Raw genomic sequence first — 24127 nt, forward strand, 5'->3', positions numbered from 1 at the left:
TCGCTTGTTTTCAATATAAAGCAGTATGTATAGCATAGAACAATCCTGTTATGAATGGAGGAACGGCGGAACGTCAAGCCTTTGTATTGTTTGTGAACGCAGCCTTGCATACATAATAGCTACATAGCTGTAGGTACAACAAGAGGATATGATTCATTTATCATTTACTACAATCCTTTGCAATTGCCTGAAGGATCGACCACGTATGAGGACGCAAAATTGAACAGATAGATTCCCTTGAGTTCGTTGACATCAACGAAATTGTCAATAACAAATTAAAATGAACCTGGCCCGTGCTCTGCGGATCTGCGCCGTCCGTTCATTGAAGGAACATGCGCAGAACACTGCATTGCTACAAAATCAACTTCACTCCGTAGCCTTTCTCGGATACATAAAGATAATTCATCATAATTTAGTAAAAGCAACGTAATGCTTCGAAGGATATCCTGAAAGTGCCACAGTTTATTAGTGACAATCGTGATAATGTCCAGGTGATCTACGAAATGAGATAAGGATTTGAGAATAAACATTTTGGTTTTTCGTGAACGGAATTGTAAGTAAAAGTTATATTTTATTACATAATTTTTGGGTATCGATCCTTTGATTAATTTTGAGTGCCTTCATAAGGGGTTTAATCAATTGTCAGAACTAAATGGATTCCTAAAAGGATTTTATTTGCTTATGTGGGAAGTTGAACGTATGTGACAGATGTTTAGGAAAATGCATAGTCATGCAAAAATAAATAAATATTTTATTTCTTCATACATAAAAATAAAAAGAACCTACTCGATATGAAACATTAAATGAAAACGATTAAATTGCTTGAACCAATAATTCATTTTAGTTATTTTTTTGTATCGAGGAAAACAATAAATTAACGGTGTACAGTTAGCAATAAGGAGCTGTACGAAAAAAAAACAATTCAATGACGCGACGCGAAAGTGATTGTATTTTTTTCCATACCTAATTGTAAACTTTCGCTGCTGGCCCTACCTTATGAGTTTAAATTAAAGGTATCAAATGCGGATAACTGCGGACAAGCGGACAGCTACCAAAAATCAAAATTGAATTTAATCTCCGAAAAGAAGTGTATTTCTACCACTCTTCTTTTAAATTAACGTAATTAACACTTCACTTCACTCTAATATTTTTTTTATTTTGAATGAAAACGTCTAAAATATGAATACATACTATTAAATTTTTAACTATTAAAAATAAAAATGAAAATCGACTATTAACAGGGGCGCGAAGCTCCTGACTTCGGCCTAACTCGGCTCCGCTCGGCTCAGCATTGCTCCGAGCAATTTTTAGGGTTGGCACCACTTGACTTCCTTTTGCGTGCACGACCACAGATAAGATAATCACTTAAATTTTGACAACCCTAAATAGCCGAAAGGGATAGTGCCATATATTAGAAAGGGATAGTATGATTCGACCCTGAACCGCTGTCAAACTTCGGTTTTGTAGGAAGTTTCCTTTCTGTACGGTAGTACTATTATTTATTCTGTGCTATTAAGTAAAAATGAACGCATTTAAATCTTTTAATTGCGAACGTTGCCTTTATTCTGAGCGGCTACCGCGAAAACCGAAATTCGCAAATTGCGGGGATCTTTCTCTTTTACTCCAATGAAAGCGTAATTAGAGTGACAGAGAAAAATCCCCGCAATTGTCGATTTTCGGTATTGGCGGTAGCCCTACTGAATGTCAACTGTCATACGTTTTTGTCAGATTGTTTGTTATTGTTATTTAGTTTTTAAAATTGGTTGATTCAAGTTAAATGCTTTTATTTGGATAGTTTTGAATAATTTAATAATAACTAACTAACTAACTAACTATTTTGGCTCAGCGATCCAAAGAGAATCTTGGCCTCCGAAACGAGAGCGTGCCACCTGTCCCGATCCTGCGCAACTTCCTGCCAGTTACTGACGCGAAGCTGAAGCAGATCCGCCGCCACACTATCTTCCCAGCGATACCTGGGCCGACCCACTGGACGGCTACCAGTCGGTCGTCCCAAGAACGCCTTCTTGACAGCCCGATCCTCTCCCATTCTGAGTAGGTGACCGAACCAGCGAAGTCTGTGCGCTTTCGTTTCGCCGATGATATTGGGTTCGGCCACTAACTCCTCGATCTCGGCATTTTTCCGGATCCTCCAGGTGCCGTCATCTCTCTGAATAGGTCCCAGGATCTTGCGAAAAACTTTTCTCTCTGCTACCAGGAGCTGACCTTCTTCTTTTAGTGTTAGGGACCAGGCCTCACAGCCATACATTAGGATAGGCCGTATAACGGTTTTATATATCCGTAACTTTGTATGTTTGCTGAGAAGCCTGGACACCAACACTTTGTGGAGGGCTGCACTGCACCGCAGGGCGTTTTGGATGCGTATGTTGATCTCCTCCTCTCTGGTGTTTGTGTCGGTAATAGTGCATCCCAGGTACCGAAACTTCTCAACTCCACGGTAGACAGTACCCCCAACATGAAGACTATCACGCTGGATGCGTGTATTCTTGTAACGTTTCATGTGGAGGTATTCAGTTTTTGCCTGGTTGATCCTGAGACCTAAACTAGAGGCCTCTCGTTCCAGGACACTAGCTGCCTCCGCTACCTGTTCACGGCTCTCCCCTAATAAAGCCAGGTCATCTGCGTACCCCACCACCTTGTGCCTGCCGTTAAGCTCTACCCCTATGTCCAACACTAAAACTTTCCGGACAACATATTCTAGGGCTAGATTGAAGAGCACAGGCGATAGGGCATCCCCTTGCTTTAGGCCGGTCATAACCGTGAATTCTTCAAAATAATGCATTTTAATATTGAAGTATTATTGAAGGAATTGTCCATGGAACCAAAATGTAAGGATGTTTGTTTTGTTTTCCCTGAGTTATTTTTCGAGTTTAGTTTATAAGTTTTTATACAATATTTATATTTATTTCCTTAATGTTTCAATAAATTTCAATGAATTATGAGTGAGTTTTAAAATCTTAATGCAATGTTCATTTTGTGTAACCACCTAAACTATTGTTACCTACGTTTAACCTGTGTTTATCAGAAATATTTGTTCCTGAGTTATGGGATTATAATATAATTACCTATATTTAAGTATTTATCTTATCTGTTCTATATATATTTTTATCTCATCTAGTATCCACGACAAGCCTTGTTGAGTCAACATGCAGTGGGGCTAGACGTGGGCTAGACTGATTTGTGTAGATTGTCCTATTGGTAATATTTATTCATTTCATCATCATCATCTCAGCCATAAGACGTCCACTGCTGAACATAGGCCTCCCCCTTTTTTGGGGGGTGAATGCCATAATCGCCACACTTGGCAGGCAGGTTGGCGATCGCAGTTGAGTACACCGAATTTGAGGGACGCTGCTGCCCGTCCACCGGTGGTTTATTCATTTTATAAGGCACAAGGGTGTCAGGAATACAAAACTGAACCCTATCACTTTAAATTTAAGTTAAAAATCAGTTGGGAGATATATTTCTTCATCTTTATAAAAGGCTTTATCATATAAATATCTGGGAGACCGAGCTTTGCTCGGAAAACATAAAATAATATAAATAAACTAAAAATAGCCTTTAATACTGAAGTTTTGTAACATTAATACTCTATCTACTTAAAGAAATATATCTTATCACTATACAATTATATACATATTACTATTTAATATTTTCTAGTTTCCATCGACAACTTCAGCTTGTCCTCCGACATAGGCCTCTTCCAAGTCTTTCCAGGTACCGCGGTCTCTGGCTTTCCTGGGCCAGTCCACTCCGGCTATCCTTTTAATGTCATCTGACCATCGAAGAGTAGGCCTTCCTCTCTTCCTTTTGTGCTCCTTTGGGTACCACTCTATAAGGTCTTTTGTCCGCTTATCTAGCCCTTCTCTGATGATGTGGCCAGTCCACCGCCACCGCCACGGAAAACATATAAAAACTCAAAATTGCGCGTTTTCCCAGGGATAAGACCGAGCTACATCGATTTTTCGCCACAAAAACCCACATAGCAAATTTCATCGTAATTGTTAGAGCTGTTTCCAGGATCTTCTTCTTCCTCGCGTTATCCCGGCATTTCGCCACGGCTCATAAGAGCCTGGGGTCCGCTTGACAACTAATCCCATGATTTGACGTACCTAGGCACTAGTTTTTACGAAAGCGACTGCCATCTGACCTTCCAACCCAGAGGGTAAACTAGGTCTTATTGGGATTAGTCCGGTTTCCTCACGATGTTTTCCTTCACCGAAAAGCGACTGGTAAATATCAAATGATATTTCGTACATAAGTTCCGAAAAACTCATTGGTACAAGCCGGGGTTTTCAACCCGCGACCTCCAGATTGCAAGTCGCACGCTCTCACCGCTAGGCCACCAGCGCTTTTTCAGCTGTTTCCAGGATAATATATATAAAAATAAATATACAAGAATTGCTTGGTAAAGGTAGATTCATAAACATTAGTCAGCCTACGAATAGTCAAGCAGAAAATACTAAACGATCTCACTATTTCGGGCTCCTGTGAACGCAAGAATGCAACAGTTGTAACCCGGTGACCTAAATCTAGGACATGAATAACTGAGTGGGATGCAGCATTCTTGGTACGCTAATATGTAGGTCAAAGGCTTCGGTATATTCAGGATTCAATAAACAAGGTGTTGAAGTATGTATAAATAACCTTGTTTTAAAGTGGTTCAACAGCATTGTTTACTTTTAACATAATAAAAAATATAATTCATTTCATACTTTATTTATTGCATCCATGGTGATTGATGCAATTTAATAAACATAATGTATGAATTAAAACTAAACTTATCTTAATATATGATACTAAACTAAACTTCTAAACTTGAATATACTATTCATAAATTACGTCATTTCAAATTGGGAGGGGTGGGGGGGGGGGGGTCTGTAAATTGGATGATGGTAGCATGACATAGGAGGAAACGGGGTCATCCGAAGCAAAAAATAGATGACGTGATTTATGAAACTATCTTTATCTTGTTCCAGACCATGGATAACGAGCAGCCCCACCAGGAGCTGGTCAAATGCGTGGTGGTCGGCGACACGGCCGTGGGCAAGACGCGGCTCATATGTGCCCGGGCGTGCAACAAGCACGTATCGCTGTCTCAGCTGATGACCACACACGTGCCTACAGTGTGGGCTATTGACCAGTACCGAATCTATAAAGACGTGAGTCTTAAGTACCTTTTAGTTTTGGTAAAGAGCTCTCAGTATTCCTTTAGTCAATATCTGACCAAATAATGTTTGACATCAAATTTGTTATAATAATTTTAATTTAATGATGATGTATGTAAATAATTAATGATAATAATGATGTTTGACATGTACTTAATTAATTTTATCTACTTATTAGTAATCATATATTTAATATTTAATATTTCTATAAATAATCAATTGTATGTATTTTGCTATTTAAATTCTACTATAGTGTATAGCTAGTTTGTAACCGATTTGGTGCAACTGTTATGCTTATAAATGTCTATTAAATAAACAATTAAACAATTTATTTAAAAAAAAAATGGTGCAGTCAACCCTAGTGTTGTTAGAGTCGTTGGATCGGATTGTTGAAGGTCGTTATATTGCCTGAATTATATGCGATTACCTTAGGGCCCCCCCACATCTGGCGTCTTTCGAGCGTCGGCGTCTACAATTCTATGGCCGACGTCGACGCAACGTCGACGCAGCGTCGACGCAACTGCGCAGCAACGTCATTTTCCATAGCGCTGGACCGACGCCGACAGACGCCGACGCTCGAAAGACGCCAGATGTGGGGGGGGGCCTTATTGTCGATGGCGCTTACGCCATTATTAACGATGCTCGATATAAATACAATGCCGCGCGACGCTGTGCAGCGTAAGCGCCATCGACAATAAGGTCCCTTTTCCTAGATAATGTCCCATATTACTCTGCAGGTTCGTATTTTTGTTGTTTCAGGTGCTGGAAAGATCTTGGGAAGTAGTAGACGGTGTGAATGTGTCGCTCCGGTTGTGGGACACTTTCGGGGACCACGAGAAAGATAGGAGATTTGCTTACGGGAGGTATGGGATCATAATATTAGTATGTGTGCGTATGTGTAGGCATAATGCTTGTTGTAGTGTGTAGATTCAATTAAATTCACGCCATTCTACACGTTACGTGTTATGTTTTGGTTTCAGATCGGATGTAGTGCTACTATGCTTCTCAATAACCAATCCTATATCGTTGAGAAATTGCGGAGCGATGTGGTATCCAGAAATAAGGTAATTTCATTGCATGAACTGAGGGGGGCAGCACAGGACCCCCTGTCTTTTGGCGCAAAGTTTAAGCTTCCATTGTAGCCCATAAGATAGCAGAACCTATTTCTACCTATAAAAAACGTTCATGAAGTAGAGGGCAGCACTTGCTTTGGCGTGAAGTGTCAATGTACAGTTTATGTTTCCGATTCAGGCCACTAATTGTTTTCGCTATGTGCACGACTGGTGCTGCCCTCATTTTGGCGGAATTTCTACGTTAAATCTTATGGAGTAAAATTAGTTCAAGCGGCTGCCGCTAGTACTAATGTCGGACATTCCATAAGATTACCTGTGTTTGTGACGTCCAGGGCCACCGACTTCGCACGTTCCCAATACCTACCGTCCAACGCGCACGGTCCCTACATACTCAAACAATTTGCGTACTATGGCGTTTCCGCCCATCAGTGGTAGTTACCTACTGGTTACTTAGTGGTAGTGGTCGTTACTTTTCGATATTTACCTATTTAAATAATTTCAGGCGATTCTGCCCCAACACACCGATTCTCCTAGTAGGGTGTAAGAACGACCTACGCTACATGTACAGAGATGAGACATATCTGAGCTACTGCAAGGACCGGAGCCCTTTCATCAGGTAAATTGCGACGAGATAGATTTTTAGGGTTCCGTAGAGGGTAAAAACGGGACCTTCTTACTAAGGGTCAGTGGCACCAAACTCAGTGGCGTAGCTAGCATGGGTGGCACCCGGTGCGGAAATTGTGGGTGTCACCCCAAAATTCAATTAAAATTGTAAAATATGTTTAAAAAGAGTAATTGTAATTTATGTTAAATAGCTGAGGATTTACTGCATCGCTTTCATTTTACATGATTTTACGAATTTTTATAGGTGTTCTGTGTACTGATTTTCACGGTCGGGTGTCACCCCTAAATGGGTGACACCCGGGGCGGACCGCCCCCGCCCCCCCCCCCCCCCCTAGCTACGCCACTGACCAAACTGTGTGTCACCGTTAAAGTGTTCGCTAAATTTTATATTGTATGGGAGTATTCATATTTCTCTGCTGAGTGATGTTGATCAACCTGTCAAGTGTGGTTGGTGCAACCAGCCCTAAGACTCCACTGTCCGTCTGTCTGTCTATCACTAGGCTGTATCTCATGAACCGTGATAACAAAATATACTATTAAAAAGTATCCGTACACACGGTGGACGAGTCCGGCTCGCACTTATCCGGTTTTTCTTTAGTACCTAAAACATAAAATATTTTTAATAAAGAAATTTGATTTGTTCCCTAAGTTATATAGATGGCAGCACCATATATCTTGCTGTATTTGCTGACATGGTTGATGTTATGCAATACAATATCGGCGGAAAAAAGAATATTTACTGTAGTGTTTGGTATTAAATAGCTGAATATTTTTTTACAGAACCCCGCGAAAAAGTGACCTAGTAATGCCAGACCAAGGGCGCGCTCTAGCGGCTGAATACGGCATATATTACTACGAGACGTCGGTGTTTACTTATTACGGTGTTAATGAGGTGTTTGAGAACGCGATCCGCGCGGCGCTCATAGCGCGCCGCCAGCAGAGGTTCTGGATGACTAACCTGAAGAGAGTGCAGCGGCCTTTGTTACAGGTAACTGAACCTTATTGTCATAGACACAAGGTGCACCACTAGTCATTGTTGACGTACTACGTGATCTAGGCGCTCATAGCGCGCCGCCAGCAGAGGTTCTGGATGACTAATCTGAAGAGAGTGCAGAGGCCTTTGTTACAGGTAACTGAACCTTATTGTCATAGACACAAGGTGCACCACTAGTCAGTGTTGACGTACTACGTGATCGAGGCGGTCATAGCGCGCCGCCAGCAGAGGTTCTGGATGACTAACCTGAAGAGAGTGCAGAGGCCTTTGTTACAGGTAACTGAACCTTATTGTCATAGACACAAGGTGCACCACTAGTCAGTGTTGACGTACTAGGTGATCGAGGCGCTCATAGCGCGCCGCCAGCAGAGGTTCTGGATGACTAATCTCAAGAAAGTGCAGCGGCCTTTGTTACAGGTAACTGAACCTTATTGTCATAGACACAAGGTGCACCACTAGTCAGTGTTGACGTACTAGGTGATCGAGGCGCTCATAGCGCGCCGCCAGCAGAGGTTCTGGATGACTAATCTGAAGAGAGTGCAGCGGCCTTTGTTACAGGTAACTGAACCTTATTGTCATAGACACAAGGTGCACCACTAGTAATTGTTGACGTACTACGTGATCGAGGCGTTCATAGCGCGCCGCCAGCAGAGGTTCTGGATGACTAACCTGAAGAGAGTGCAGAGGCCTTTGTTACAGGTAACTGAACCTTATTGTTATAGACACAAGGTGCACCACTAGTCATTGTTGACGTACTACGTGAAGGAGGCGCTCATAGCGCGCCGCCAGCAGAGGTTCTGGATGACTAACCTGAAGAGAGTGCAGAGGCCTTTGTTACAGGTAACTGAACCTTATTGTTATAGACACAAGGTGCACCACTAGTCATTGTTGACGTACTACGTGATCGAGGCGCTCATAGCGCGCCGCCAGCAGAGGTTCTGGATGACTAATCTGAAGAGAGTGCAGCGGCCTTTGTTACAGGTAACTGAACCTTATTGTCATAGACACAAGGTGCACCACTAGTCAGTGTTGACGTACTAGGTGATCGAGGCGCTCATGTCAAGTCAAGGATAAAATGGGTATTTAACTATCTTAAAATTCTTGAATTATATATTATGTACTTGGCTTTTCGCTTACGGATTTTAATGAAGTGTCTATCGATTTTTAGAATATAGGCTGATTACAGACTAGGATTTGTTGTATGACGAGAATATGTTGTAGCTTATTTAATACATATGGGTATATATTATCTACATAGAACATAGAACTTTATTGCTTTCATGTTGGTACATAGGTCTTACAATGTAACAATTTATTGTTCCAGGCTCCATTCAGACCTCCGAGACCCCTAGAGCCTGATGTGGTTCCGGTGAATTCCAGCTATTTGGAAAACACGGCTACATTATTGCGTCAACAGGTAGACCACTAACAACATTAGAATGAAATAGATGTTTTTGGGTGAATCAACTTTTTCTTGTCACTAGTTGCCTTGGTTACATTGGTTACGGACTCCTGTGTCACTCTTAAGGCCCCCCCCACATCTAGCGACTTTCGAGCGTCGGCGTCTGGTCAGTGCTATGGAAAATGACGTCGTTGCGCAGTTGCGTCGACGATGCGTCGACGTTGCGTCGAGCAGCGGCCATAGAGTTGTAGACGCCGACTCTCAAAAGACGCGAGATGTGGGGGGGGGGGGGGGGGGGGGGGGCTAAAATACTACTTATTTCGTTTTTAAATGAACCTAACATGAATGTTTTGGTAGTTATAAGGCAAAGTTGATCCACCCAGTTACATACATACATACATACATTGCAAGTTAAATAAAAGCTTGTAAAAAGTTATTTTCTATAATTTGTTGCAGTATTTCTCCGATATGGTAATAATTTGCGGCGCGAAAGGCTTCCCCGTGCACCGGTTCATGATGGCAGCGGCCTGCGAGGCGTTCCATAGACTGCTGACCACCGAGTGCGGCCGCTCCGCTGAACTAGCTCGCTCCTCCAGCGAGAGCAGCATGGTCAGTGTCTCTCTGTGTAATCCTATTAACTTCCAACATGGTAATAATCTGCGAGGCGTTCCATAGACTGCTGACCACCGAGTGCGGCCGCTCCGCTGAACTAGCTCGCTCCTCCAGCGAGAGCAGCTTGGTCAGTGTATTTTCCTGTATAATTCATAAAGGCCAGTGCACACCGGCTGCGTGCACGCTCACGCCACGCAAGCGGTGTGTCGCCTCTTATAATCATCCCTGCATTACAACGCGTATACGCTATTTGAGGTGAATTTGCGAGATCGTTACGCGCTTGCCTCGCTTTCAACTCGCCAGTGTGATAACGCTCTTAACCTTTTCGACGCCGTGTCAAACACAAAAGCTGTCACTCGGATGCCACGTCATCAAAGTTTCAATACTGAAATTGAACTTTATGCATGTGCACGTAGGTCGGTCTATGTTGCTCTGTGATCTGTGACCGATTAATCGATCTTTGTCGTTGAACCTGCGCTGCGGAAAGGTTAACGCAAAAATTTATTTTAAATAAATAAATGATTATTTTTGACATTTGTACAGTATTTTTAGGAATGACATTTTTATTTTACAACTGTTGACAACCAATCCGTGTAGCTTGAAATAAATGAATTTTAATTATTATTTACTTATTTTAAAAAGGTGCCTACATAACGTTATTACGTATGAACTCGCGGTTAACAAAGTGTAAATAGACCCTTGGTTCTGTGTTAATTCTTTACTTATACCATTGTAGGTGAGCAGTATGGGCGAGGCGACGACGGGCGACTTCAATGAGGACACAGAATATCTGATTCGGCAAGATCAAGCGAAACAAATGAGGTACACATTAAATCATTCTTACCAATAAACTCCTGTAGAGGATGGGGGAGGATCGTGCTGTGAGAAGAGCGTATGTGGGACACCCGGGGGAAAACGTCCGTCTGGGCGTCCCAGATACCGCTGGAGTGACGAAGCCCAAAAAGACCTGTCCGCCATCGGAATACTCAACTGGCGTGAAGTGGCGCAGAATAGGGCAGAATGGCGCTCTCTTGTGTCAGAGGCCAAGATCCTCTTTGGGTCACTGAGCCAGTGATGTATGTGTATGTACCAATAAACTCAGACGATCAAGTTCATGTTTGGTGGTTTCAAAAAAGCTTGTGGTCAAAGATTATTTTCTGTATGTTATGAAAATTATTTTGATGGTGGATTTTTTTGGTCCCGATGTTATCTAGCTGATCAGGTTTTGGTCATTTATTTAAAGGGAACTCTGCAACCATTAATATGTGTCATTTTCAAGCAACATACATACATAAGGACACCCTGATCAGTTATTTGTAGGTACAGTCATCTGTAAAAATATGGCCAACTTACTAACTTCTTAATTAGCTGACATAAAAGCTATGGGACATATTTTTGAGAGGTTTTGTGCACGAATATTTTGACAGTTGACAGTACCAAGATACAAGCATATTTCGTCCTTATGATAAGCGACAAAGTGGTAGCTTTGGCTTGAAAACATCGCATATTATTTCATTATTTGTTTGTTTTCAAGAAGCTGTTTGTTAACAGAGTATGGGATCAAATAAAGCGGCGGTCGTCGTGTCAGATTCTGACCTTGAACGACAGTTGTAAGAAGCCTCCAGACCTCTACAGGGAGGTCAACCATCCCGCCATCAACTCTATCAGAGTAGTCAAGGTATGTCTAACGCGAAATAAACACGTTGGCAAAAAAGAGTAAAATTAAAAAGTGGTGTCTTCCCGTTTTCTTATATATATATTGGTTTGAAAGGGACGACACTACAGTGTTGCCACTTTTTAATTTTTACTCTTTTTTTGCCAAGCTGTAACTGCGTTGCTAGGGAATGCCAAATTTACCCTCCCATAGAAAATGGACCAGCCTAAATGTATGAAACAGCCTAATATTTTTTCGCGTTCATGGGGTTGATCCCATAGTAAAAGTTGCTCAATAATCAGTATAATCCCAAAACCTCCATGGGAACGGGAATGCATGTATTATTTAGCCACCGTGATAAGGTGGTTCATCAGTTGTGACAGTGAGGCCATAGAGAAAAAAATACATAGATGCTCAACAACGTAAGACTTTCCGGTCGGTGCTACATCTATTGTCACTTGACAGTACTACTACTGCTACTTAGCAGTGCTGATAATTCCGCTACTCGATGCTAGATGTCGACTATGAAAATATCAGTCTTTTTGGTACCAAAACTGATGTATAGAGTTAGCACCCTTGTCTTACTATACATATTTCTCTATGGTGAGGCTAAAGCTCTGTTTTCCTAGGATAGCGGTGCCGTTATATAGCGGCTTAAAGGCTTGCTACACGGTCGCCGACAAGCCCCCAGACCGCGTGGCCTTGGCCGGTCCCGGACCGTGTAGACAGTTGTTACCAACAAAATTTGACCAAAACTGACCAAGGACAGACCAAGGTCAGACGGTTAGAAGGCTTGTCGGCGACCGTGTAGCAAGCCTTTTATTGATACAAAATAATACGGCTAAATATTTTAAAAAAACCAAAATATTTTTATATCATAACTCGATATTATACAGGGTGTCCCAAAACTATGGGACATCAAGGGAAAGTACCTTAAATATAGTGGATAGGATATTTTTCTGAAAGAAGACATTATTTTAATTTAAAAAAAGAATTTAAACTGCATCCATAGATTTTTAAATAATAACATATTATTAGCACGAGCGGTTAAACAACAACTTTGCCCCCATGTAAAACAAATAACTATTTTTTGCAGTGTGACAAAATTCAACACGCGACGTCATCAACGCAGACCATAGTGACTATGAGCAAACTGATCTCACAGACTGTCATGCAAGAAATCATCAACTTCGTTTACACTGGCACCCTCGACGGAACGGCCTTCAAACAACAGGTAAAATATACCCTATCACTAATGTTATAAAGTTGGTTTCCCTTTGTCGCTTAAGCTTCGATTTCTATATATATTTTTAAATAAACTTTGCTCCATTTGGGGTCGTCCGTAAATTACGTCTCACGAATTTTATGAGTTTTTTACCACTTCCTTGTCACATTTGGCAACCTATTTGTAAAAAACCGGGTAAGTGCGAGTCGGACTCGCGTACGAAGGGTTCCGTTCCATAAAGCAAAAAAAAAAACGGAAAAAAATGCAAAAAGAAAACGGTCACCCATCCAAGTATTGACCACGCCCGACGTTGCTTAACTTTGGTCAAAAATCACGTTTGCTGTATGGGAGCCCCACTTAAATCTTTATTTTATTCTGTTTTTAGTATTTGTTGTTATAGCGGCAACAAAAATACTTCATCTGTGAAAATTTCAACTGTCTAGCTATCACGGTTCGTGAGATACAGCCTGGTGACAGACAGACGGACAGACGGACGGACGGACGGACAGCGAAGTCTTAGTAATAGGGTCCCGTTTTACCCTTTGGGTACGGAACCCTAAAAAGCGAGTTTTTTTAACGAGCCTATATAGTGCCAGTGGGGAGACACTCCTCACTTCGGACAAACTCGGCTCCGTTCGGCTCAGCATTGCTCCGAGCAGTTATTAAAGTTGGCACCACTTGACTTCCTTTTGCGTGCACGACCACAGATAAGATAATGACTTAAATTTTGACAACCCTAAATAGCCGGAAGGGATAGTGCCATACTGTAGAAAAGGATAGCATGATTTGTCCATGAATCGCTGTCAAACTTCGGTTTTGTAGGAAGTGTCCTTTCTGTTCGGTAGTACTATTATTTATTCTGTGCCACTGCTGGGAAAGGCTTCCCCCTACTCCAATAGAAATATGTATGAAAATACAAAACCGGTCAGGAATAAAAATGTCACGAATAAAATGGCTACATCATTGCAAAAACTAGTTATTTACCTGTACAGCGAATATAAAAGCACACATTTTATTTAACCACTTGACCGTCCGACGATAGCATAGTATCCGAAAAAAATATGCTCTTAACCGTCCGCGGGAACCTTACTATCCAAAGGGGTGGAAGAAAAAATTGATTTCAGAGCCATCTAACAGAATATTTCGGCATTATTTAGTAATTCTCTTGATGCGACAACGTAGCCTAACTAAATAGTTAGCTCTAAAAAAATTTTGATGGCAGTGTAATTATATTTTTTGTAGAAATTTGTGTAAGCGCTGCGCGGGGCGTGCATCGTTAAAAATTAAGTACAGATGAAGTTAAAGTGACGTGACCGCCCCTTGTCACAACATGTCACATTATCTTGACCCCCTCCTGCCCCTAATCGTGTCACGTAATTAATGGATGGCCCCTTTTGACACGTGCTTAAGCTCTATTATTAAAATTAAACTATAATTAATTATTAATATAATTATTATTAACACTGTTCTGCAGTCCGCTGCAATTGGATTATTACTGGTAAACATTATTATAATAAATAACGCATAAATCATGATTTATTTAATTTTATAGTATAAAACATTCAAAAACATAGTTATTCATATTTTTTATTATATGTATGTATTAGTATGTTGGTGCACTGGTTTGGTGTTGTGTTTTTTTTTAACTTTTTTTTTGCCTTTTTTATTCATCACAGCAACACGGCTATTTCATAAATTTCTTCAACGATTGCTTATATATGGCTGCCTTTCCAAAGAGGCCAGATACACTCCTCCTTTCGGGAGAACTCGGCTCTATTCGGCTCAGCATTGATTAGGGTTGGCACCACTTCACGTCCTTTTGCGTGCACGACCACAGATAAAATAAAGACTTGAATTTTGACAACCCTAAATAGCCGAAAGGGATAGTGCCATACATTAGTAAGGGATAGCATGATTCGTCCCTGAATCGCTAGTCAACTTCGTTCTGTGGGAAGTGTCCTGTGCGATAGTACTATTATGTATTCTGTGATGGGACGGAGATGAGAGGAAACGTGCAGGAATCAACCAATAGCTTGATTACAACCAATGCTATTGGATTCCCTCATCTCTGCCTCAGTGGAAAGGCAGCTTAAAAACTGTTTTCCATCCTATTTAACTGACTATGTCAACAGGGTTAATTGCGTTTATGGAGTGAATAGGTGAATCGACTTTTTAGTGACACTCGTTGCTATGGTTCCGATTAGTTGTCCAGGGGACAAAAGACTTAAAATCCTGATTTTATGATGATTTAAATGTATCAGACATGCATTTTTGTGGTAAGTATTTATATATAATCAATTCCCGCAATGGTCCATCAACTAAGCATGTTAATAGAACAGTATACAACATCGCTTCGAACAAAGTATGCCAGTTTCGTCCCCTGGACAACGGGAAAGGATAACAACACAAAAAAAGTTGATTCGCGCAAATGCGATTTCTCGAAAATTCAAATAAGGTTGCCTAACCCTTCAACTTCGCCATGAACGCATTTAGAGTTAGACCAAAAGTCTGCAGCGATTTTGATAGCCCACGCAGTGCAAGTGTTATCTGCACGTCATAATTTCATAGAAGTTTAACGTTTAAAATGATACTAGCCCACGGGCAATCATAATCGCTGCAGACTTTTCTCGGTCTGAATTTAGCTCAATTTCACTGTATCCTCGTGCCGCCCACCATACAAAATTATAGCCAAGGAAGTTAGAATCTTATTGTATTTTCAATTAGGTCGAATTTCATTTGTACGAAAAATTGTCGAGACAAATGAAATGCTACCTACTTCGTTTTTAATTAAGGTTGACATTCCATCGAAACTTAGTGTACATCCTAATGTACATTGGGCGGCACGTGGGTATCATATTCTGGTTTAAATGCCTTTGCATTTTACGACTACCGAGACGTAACACTCGTTAACTTTAAAGTCGCATTTTGGCACATATAGCACCTATGTCGGGGGAAACTGTACTTGTTCATCCCTCCAACCTCTTACACTTTGAAGTTAGTTTTTAAATATACTTAAGTCCTCAATATCTACTTCTCGCTCCTATTTCTTTTACACCATGAAGGTATTATTTTAATAGACTGATTTTATCTTCAATATCAGTATTTCAATTTCATATCTTTACATTTACAAGGTAGATTTTAAATATACTTATTTCATATCTTCAATATTCTTCTATCTGCATTTGCCAAAGTATTTTTAGCATCTAGTTTTTGTTTTTCCAAAAACACAATCATTTGACGAGTTTTACTTCTTAGATTGGTTTATCAGTTCGATTTATAGAAATCATTATCATCATTGATTGAAATACTACTTTGAATAGTAGATTTTTCAACAACTTTTGCATAGGTACTAATAGGTTTAATTGTCAGTTAATAGTGGTGACGATGTTAGTATCTAATCATCCAGTTGATGTAAAAAAAAAATACCCCAGTAATAAAGTCACGAATAGCTCGTAAAAGATCATCAGAATATCTACAGTCAGCAGCAGAAGTTGCTAAGCGGTCTAGGTGTTCAAAATTACCTTGACACGCTCTTATTCTCTTAACAATACAATCGCGTCAAGATAATTTTGAACACTCCGCCCGCTTAGCAACTATTGCTGCTGACTATAGGACATACTTCAAGCTAAAATCCACTCTAGTTTTTTAATGATACAGCTTAGAATAGCTTGTACAAGTATATTACGTTGTACAGGAAATACGGCAAGCGGCCGAGCTGCTCGGCTTCCATGAGCTCACGAAGCTCACACAGTTCATATTGGACCAGCATCTGCTGTTCGACAAGGTGTTCATGCAGAAGTTTCACATGGTAAGTCTGTAGACAATTATGCTATAGCCTCGTAAGACCCCGCGTACTTGTACAAGTACAAATTAAATTCGAGTTTTGAACTCTTATAGAAATAAAAGAAAGTTCCAAATTCAAAAGCGCAAAAATTGACTTGGGTCTTACGAGGATAGGTGAATCAAGTTTTTCTTATCACGCATTGTCATGGTTACGTTCAAACTCTTGTACAGTCAAATGTAAAAATATGGGTGCAGACATGATATTCAAAAAATATATCACAGCTAAGCTATTGGCAGAAAGGGTTTCGCAAAATTTGTAAATCAAAGTAGTACTTCGCGCATTTTTTTTGTGGTTGTCTCCTGGATCACTTTTTAAAACGGTAGTGTAAAGATTTTAATCTCATTTCAAATATTTTTCTGTAATTATAAGAATTTCATTACGGACAATTTTATAAATACATGGTATTTTACATGTTTTTGTCTTCTCTCTGACGGGACACAATTAAAACACAAATTAGTTGTTAAAAAAACTAGTTACAGTTGAGTACGATTTTATATAACTAATTTAATAGATTTTTCTAAACACTCAATGTTCATTCATTCATTCATTCATTCATTCTAGCCTTCAATCGCCCACTGCTGAGCATAGGCCTCTTTTCGATGTGCTTATAGTAAACGCTTTATTCAGATTTTATATTATGCGTATTTTTTTTCTAGCCAATACCACAACGGCTGCGAGAAATGTACGTCGAGCGGAACCTCTTCGCGGATATAACCTTCGACCTTGACGATGGTATTCATCTGGCTCACAGAGCTATCCTCATGGCACGGTGCGACCCTATGAAAGCCATGTTCCAGGGACACTTCAGAGAAAGCACGAGCAGAGTGGTAAGTGGGTGAATCAACTTATTCTTGTCACTAGTTGCCATGGTACGGTCTACTGGGTCACTCTTAAAATACTAGTTATTTCGTATTTAAATGAACCAAACTTGAATTTTATGGTAGTTATAAAGCCTTTCTAAAATGGGACATCTACTAAACACGTTTGTAGAACATGGTACAGCAGTTCCTCTAACAAACTATGCTACTATCTTCATGGCGCGGAGCGACCCTATGAAAGCCATGTTACAGGGACACTTCAGAGAAAGCACGAGCAGAGTGGTAAGTAATACCCCATTTTCCGTAAGGCGTGCTTGAGATGGCTAAGAAAAGTTTTTTTCTTTCTAACAAATACAAATTTCAATGCGACTGACAAAGACAAACAAATTCTAACTGCTTCGACTTGGACGATGGTATTCATCTGGCTCACAGAGCTATCCTCATGGCGCGGTGCGACCCTATGAAAGCCATGTTCCAGGGGCACTTTAGGGAAAGCACGAGCAGAGTGGTAAGTTCTAATCTCAGTCAATCAGAGTCAGAATTCCAGTATACCTATTGATATCAGTTGGAAAAACAATTTGTAATTTAGACAAATCATTTAGTAAGTTTTCATCACACTTGTTCATTAAGGGTGGTATTTGACGCAGATTAAGCGGCAGTAGGTACAGCCATTTTTCTCTCGTATATCATTATCCTGGCGCATTTCGTCATTCATGTGGTGCAATAAATAATTATGTTATTTTAAGTCATTTTTATGGCGAGCAAAGTCTTTGTTATGGCACGAAGCATTTTGAAGTCGTCATTTGTTATTTGTAATCATTTAATGGTGCGTTGTTGTATTACAAATACAAGTCTCAAGCGTTCTTTAGAACTCGTTGTAAGCAATTATTTCAACTGTACAAATATAAACTTCTTTCTTTTCAGATCTCATTCCCCGGCGTGAAAATGTACGCGTTCCACATCCTACTCTGCTACATATACTGCGACAACATTCCCGTGGTGGAACCGACTCGCTGTGTGGAACTGCTTGAACTAGCTAACCGGTTGTGCATGAACCGCCTGGTTAACCTTGTCGAGGCGCGAGTTATTGATCGACTGCGGCATCAGGACAGGTACAAAAACTGTTAAATAACCAACGGTACCTCTTTGTCGCTTACCATAAGGACGAAACTTGTTAGTATATTTGTACGAATAACCCGTCAAAGCGTTCTTATGGCAAGCGACGAAGTGGTACCTTTTCATTGAAAACGACACAATTGTAGATCTTATGGCGTTGCAATAAGTTTTATGAGAAATCATTCACTATATCATTATTAAAATAACATGTTTTAAAACGGCTGACAACATATAACGGTACTCCTTTAGAAAGTTGTATACACCCCAATGTATGTATTATTTGTTCTCACTAAGATTTACATTGTTACTTCTTAAATGCCGGTATCCATGGGCGACGGTAATCGCTTACCATCAGGCGATTCGTCTGCTCGTTTGCCTCCAATATAAAAAAATATTCTCATAGTCCTTCACGTCATTTTTATGGCGAAAAGCATCATTTATGTCATTGTTATGGTGCCCTGAGTACTTGATGTTTTTTGTTTACAGATTATGCGGAGAAGACGATCAAATTGTTGAAATAGTACTCTCGTTGTTGGAGCCTGTAAAGGTAAATTAGTTTACTTTAAATTTTCTTTGCATTGACATTATATTTCAATAATTGAAAAGTGTAATGTTTTGTTTCGGATCATTGCCTTAAATGAGGTTTTTATTAAACAAAATTAAGTTAAAGTTACCAGCATAAACAATAAGATGTACCTAAATAAGTTAACAATTAATGAGGCAATTAGCTAAGTCTACCCATCTATGTTTAAGGGAGTTCCCTCTGCCAACAAACTGCCCTGCAGTTTGGCAGAAGAAAAAAATCAGTAAAATAGGGTTTATTTAACCTGAATAAATGATTTATTTATTTTTTTATTTTAAATAAATATCTTAAATTTTAAAGGACAAATTATCATTTGAATAGTTAAGTTAAGTACTGTCTCCTGGGTCACTTATATAAAGTTAAAACTAGAATTTTGGATTCCACAGGGGTAAAAGTACTTATACGCTTAAAAGATATGCGTTGAATAAAATATTTTTGTTGAGCGCGATTTTAACTGTTTTTTTTTTCAGTTGCACAACGCACACAACCTAGCAGACTGGTGCGTGTGGCGTCTGTGCGGCGCGTACGACCGCGTGTGCCGCGCGCGTGCGTTACGTCATATCGGTGCTGCCTCTAGGGACTACCTGTCTGAGAACCGCTGGCCGCCGGTGTGGTGAGTCCCGTAAAATTCCATACAATAGGAAAATAAGAAGAAAAATAATTCTATTTGAACAGACTAAAAAGCAAATAAATAAAGACCAACATCTGGAAAATCAGTGCTAGTTTTTTTTAATACTTTGCGTGGCCTTTTCCTGTAACTAATAACTATTATTTATAAAATCCGTGTTTCAGGTATGTGAAAGAGTACGACTTCTACCAGAAGTGTGTGACGGAGCAATCTAAGGAGCAGAAAGAAATTCGGCCCGCTACTTCGGTGCAAGCGAGCCAGCAGACAGGATGTCTCTGCTTCACCAGTGAGTTCTGCTTAGTAATTAAATTATGAGTCATATTAAAAGTCACTTTTAACGAAACTTTTAAAAGTTTACTCGAGACACAAATTGTTAATAAACTTTAATCTCTTATTTGTTACCATTGAAATGTCTCCTAGGTCACTTTTTGAAAAATATGACTAAAGTGTGCAGTCCACGTTGGATAAAACAAGTACATATTATTTAAGAGTAACTAAGCAGATTGATTATATTGGTCTCCTGGGTTACTTTTCAAAACCATAACTTTGTAGTGAGCAATCAACCATTTAAAAGTATGGTTTGAGTTATGGTTGTATTGTAGATTAACAAGTAATAAGCAAATATTGTCTCCTGCGTCACTATTGTAAAGTATTACTTAGTATTATTTAGGCTTTGAAGTGTGATTATACAAGTTGTCATCATTATCAGCCTTTATCACCCACTGCTGAGGGTGCTGATTTGTATGCAGCAGATTTGTTTGTATTGGTGTATTTTCTCGCAGGTAAGACTCGGCGCGAGAGCGACAGCGCGACGCCGGAGTCGAGCGCGCTGTGCCGCCGCGAGACGCCGCACCAGCCACTCTGACCCATGCCGTGCTGGAGGTAACTATGCGATAGGCTAGAACCAGTTTACAAAAAAATGTGCTGGTTTTGACAGTGACAAGGATGACTGATCCTTAGTCACCTATTTTAGTAGCACAAAAAATTACAATCGCCACATCTTGGCGGTTCCATACTTACTTTATTACGTCTAAAATAGCAGTTTAAATAAATACCTACGGTTTTTCCTGCAATCATTGTTTGTGCCTAGATTTTTTTAAACTATATATTCAAATCACACTTAGTAATTTTATTTATCTATCTTTTTTAAAGGAAAGTAAAAAAGTAGGTATCGATCAATATACGAAAAATGAATATAAAAACATAAAAAACTGGCGTAGGTATAAATGTCAATATTTTATTTATTAGAATTAGACCAAGCTATCACTAGTATTCTGTCTATTAGTTTTTATACAATAATGTATTGTCCGCAGGTCTCTCCGCTACGCTGTGTTACTACCAGTGTCAATGTGTTTTATGACAACCATACTGACTATTCTCATACTTTTCCACCTTTACAACTAATTTAACACGCGGTAGACATAGTTTACCTAGACTACGCACTCGACTCTAGCGACACAGACTGCTATAATTATGTCACCATCTAGGTGTAAACTGCACTAAGAATCATTAAAGTTTTCGACATTGGAAAGGTAAACCAAAAATTTGCTTCAGAATAAGTGGACAAAACGAACATTGGGTTGATTAGATTTTTCATGTAGTTTTTTTGTCTCGTAAGCCAGGGGACTTCTTTGACAAGATTCCTCTCAATAACTCCTTTAATCGGTTAAAATGCGTGGAGCTACCACAGAAGTCACAAATTTGAGGAATTTAACCTCTACTAATTCTAAGAAACAGAAAGAAAAGTACAGCTTGAATGAGTGACCCTGGAGACACAATTGTGGCGGAAACTACAATAAGATTGAATTGACCCAAGTAGCGAAATATGTTTTAGATATTTCCAGATGTTTGTTTATTTGATTTGTCTTTCCACTGTCGATTGTAACGCACATAAAAAATAAAAGAAAAAAACAAAATGAGCTAATTTAACCTATTAAGAAAATTGTAAACTCCTTTAATTTAATACTTTTTTAACAAAAAAATAGATCTTTTTGATATAACAATGTTCATTTCCTTGATGTCACGAGACGATCACAAGTGTGATCCGGGAGACATTGCTTTCTCATTCTTGTTGAAATAGTTAACTTACTTAATATTTTAATGATATTTCTAATGTTCCGTTTTCTTGTTAGTTTTTAAAGGGCAAAAAACATACTTGTCGAGTTATTTTTTGGCAAAAACAGTTTTTTTTTTGACAAAAAACTATAATACGTATGTTAAACTGTACACGTCGCGCGCAGTAGAGACCGTGCAGTCAGTGCTCCGGTGGAAGATCCTCATACACGCATCGAAACATGTCGAGCATTTATATGACTTAGCGCCACTTGCACCATCCCACTAACCCGGAGTTAACCGGTTAAACCGTTAACCCAGTGTCAAATTGTACTAATAACCTTGGTAACTCCAAGTTAAACCGGTTAACCCCGGGTTAGTGGGATGGTGCAAGTGGCCCTTAATGATACATGAGTACACTGTTTAAAATAATTTTACATAACAGTTGATTCAAAAGTGATCGTCTCGTGATGTTCGCAAAAAATCATATTTAGCTATTTGAAATCCGACTTATCATTATCAGTATTATCACCATGGAGAAATATAGGTAAAGAAAGGGTGGTAACTCCATACATCAGTAACTTACCAAAACCCGAGTTATTTCGTAGTCGACATCTAACGTCAAGTAGTGGAATTATCAATACCGCTATTTGACACCAGATGTCACAATTGTCGCTGCTGACGAAAAATGTAGTGCTAAAACAATTTACAACTAATATTACAAGAAGAAGGAGTTGAAAATACAGTTTCGGTTAATCCGGTTATAATATTAGCTTAAAATTATTGAGCAGACTTTTCGATCGTCACGACATCTAACTGCCGTATTCGAACTTCAAGATATTCACAAGAGACGACACGTACTAGGTCCATTCTAGATACGTTATAGTTTAGATATCAACTAGTTCTCTTTTGCAGCGCAATTCGGGCAACCAATGTCACTTTTACGTTAGATGTTAGATAGCGTAAGATATCTATTAGATGTGAATTGGATCTCTAAGTCATATCCTGCGGAAATCGTTCAAGAGTATCTCCAGGATCGCGCAAATGTCAAATTTGACAGGTTAGATCTTAAACATATCGTTATCTTATCTTGGTGATGTCTAAAAGATATCTAATAGATGACTATTTCAAAATCTGAATCGGGCCCCTATTGTCAACTAGCGGTAACTGATAAATTCCCAGTACATTTTTCGTCAGTAGCGACACTTGTAATATCTGGAATCAAGTAGCGGTATTGATAGTTCCACTACTTGACGCTAGATGGAGCATTCCATGAAATTGTCTACCGTTGTCCCGTACAAACGCGAAATTTCAGAAGATTTAACGGTATAAGAGATTCCTGTTCTATGACAAATGGTCAAAAATATGCACAGAAAAATAATCGCCTGCTTTAAATGCCGAGAAAAAAGTCGCAACACAGGAAATAAAATGCGTTTTCACCTCAGCAGCTCGAACAAGGGTACTTTGCTTCTTAAAAACAGTGAGCAAAATGCGATTTTGCTCACTGAGTCATTTTGTCTCACTCAGTGAGCAAAATCGCATTTTGCTCACCGAGTGTGTCTAACTCAGTGAGCAAAATGCGATTTTGCTCTCTGAGTGAGACAAAATGACATTCAAGTGACCTTTATAGTCAAATGTCATTTCAACATGCGGGGTCTAATACAAGTTCGATATACTTGGGTTCTATTATCTCTGTCCCTCTAGGTATGTTCTCACTGCTTAGGGTGAAAAATTTTGTGTACTACACGAGATCAAAGTTATTTACATCTCGTGCGCTTTTGAATCCCTTACTACGCTCAAGATTCTAAATAAGATTCACTCGCTACGCTCGTGAATCTATTATAGAATCTTTCGCTTACACGGGACTCAAAATAAGCACTCGAAGAAATATCAAACTTTGATCTCTTGTTGTACAAATAACTATTGTACGGGACAGCCCGTGGAATGCTCCTAATGTCGACTACTAATAATAACTCCTAATAACTCGCGTTTTGGTAAGAATATTGATGTATCGAGTTACCACTCATTCTTTACTTATATTTCTTTATATTATCACGTAATGCTTAGCGTAAGGATCGTCATTAATCGAAGAAAAGTGATCATTTGTGTGATTTTTAATCTTTAGGCTAGTTTTTGCCTGCCTTCGATGTTATACTTAACGCAATACCAACTGGCGACTGGGATCATAATGCTTTTTTTTTTTTTTTTTAAATTATGAATGGGCTTACTCATGGCCACAGACTAGCCGAGGCGTAGACGTGGCCTACGATGGAGCGAGCTCGCCCAGAAGGTGCCTGTTCACTCTTGATTTGAAGG

The 24127-nt window shown here is 39.6% G+C and overlaps 1 protein-coding gene across 1 annotated transcript; it reads left to right on the forward strand.

Annotated features, from left to right (window-relative positions):
• Positions 1-217: 217 nt before the first annotated feature.
• LOC134675263 (rho-related BTB domain-containing protein 1) lies at positions 218-22070 on the forward strand. The gene is made up of 20 exons (XM_063533483.1): positions 218-553; positions 4998-5180; positions 5946-6049; positions 6167-6250; positions 6762-6875; positions 7664-7871; positions 9202-9294; positions 9736-9888; positions 10628-10713; positions 11443-11569; positions 12642-12779; positions 14245-14268; positions 16465-16578; positions 17271-17441; positions 18357-18544; positions 19035-19095; positions 19602-19744; positions 19924-20045; positions 20542-20641; positions 21073-22070. The coding sequence occupies exons 2-19, from the start codon at positions 5001-5003 to the stop codon at positions 20622-20624; spliced, it is 2193 nt and encodes a 730-aa protein (XP_063389553.1). The 5' UTR covers positions 218-553; positions 4998-5000; the 3' UTR covers positions 20625-20641; positions 21073-22070.
• Positions 22071-24127: the final 2057 nt, after the last annotated feature.

Source organism: Cydia fagiglandana, chromosome 21 (assembly GCF_963556715.1).
Source record: "Cydia fagiglandana chromosome 21, ilCydFagi1.1, whole genome shotgun sequence".
In the NCBI taxonomy this organism is placed as follows: domain Eukaryota; kingdom Metazoa; phylum Arthropoda; class Insecta; order Lepidoptera; family Tortricidae; genus Cydia; species Cydia fagiglandana.

What these genes read in the sequence shown, in the direction of transcription:
- LOC134675263 (XM_063533483.1), top strand. Translation starts at nt 5,001, where the DNA reads ATGGATAACGAGCAGCCCCACCAGGAGCTGGTCAAATGCGTGGTGGTC. An exon ending in GAGAAAGCACGAGCAGAGTG is followed by an intron (nt 17,442 to 18,356) that starts GTAAGTGGGTGA and finishes CTTTCTTTTCAG; the next exon opens with ATCTCATTCCCCGGCGTGAA. An exon ending in CGTTGTTGGAGCCTGTAAAG is followed by an intron (nt 19,096 to 19,601) that starts GTAAATTAGTTT and finishes TTTTTTTTTCAG; the next exon opens with TTGCACAACGCACACAACCT.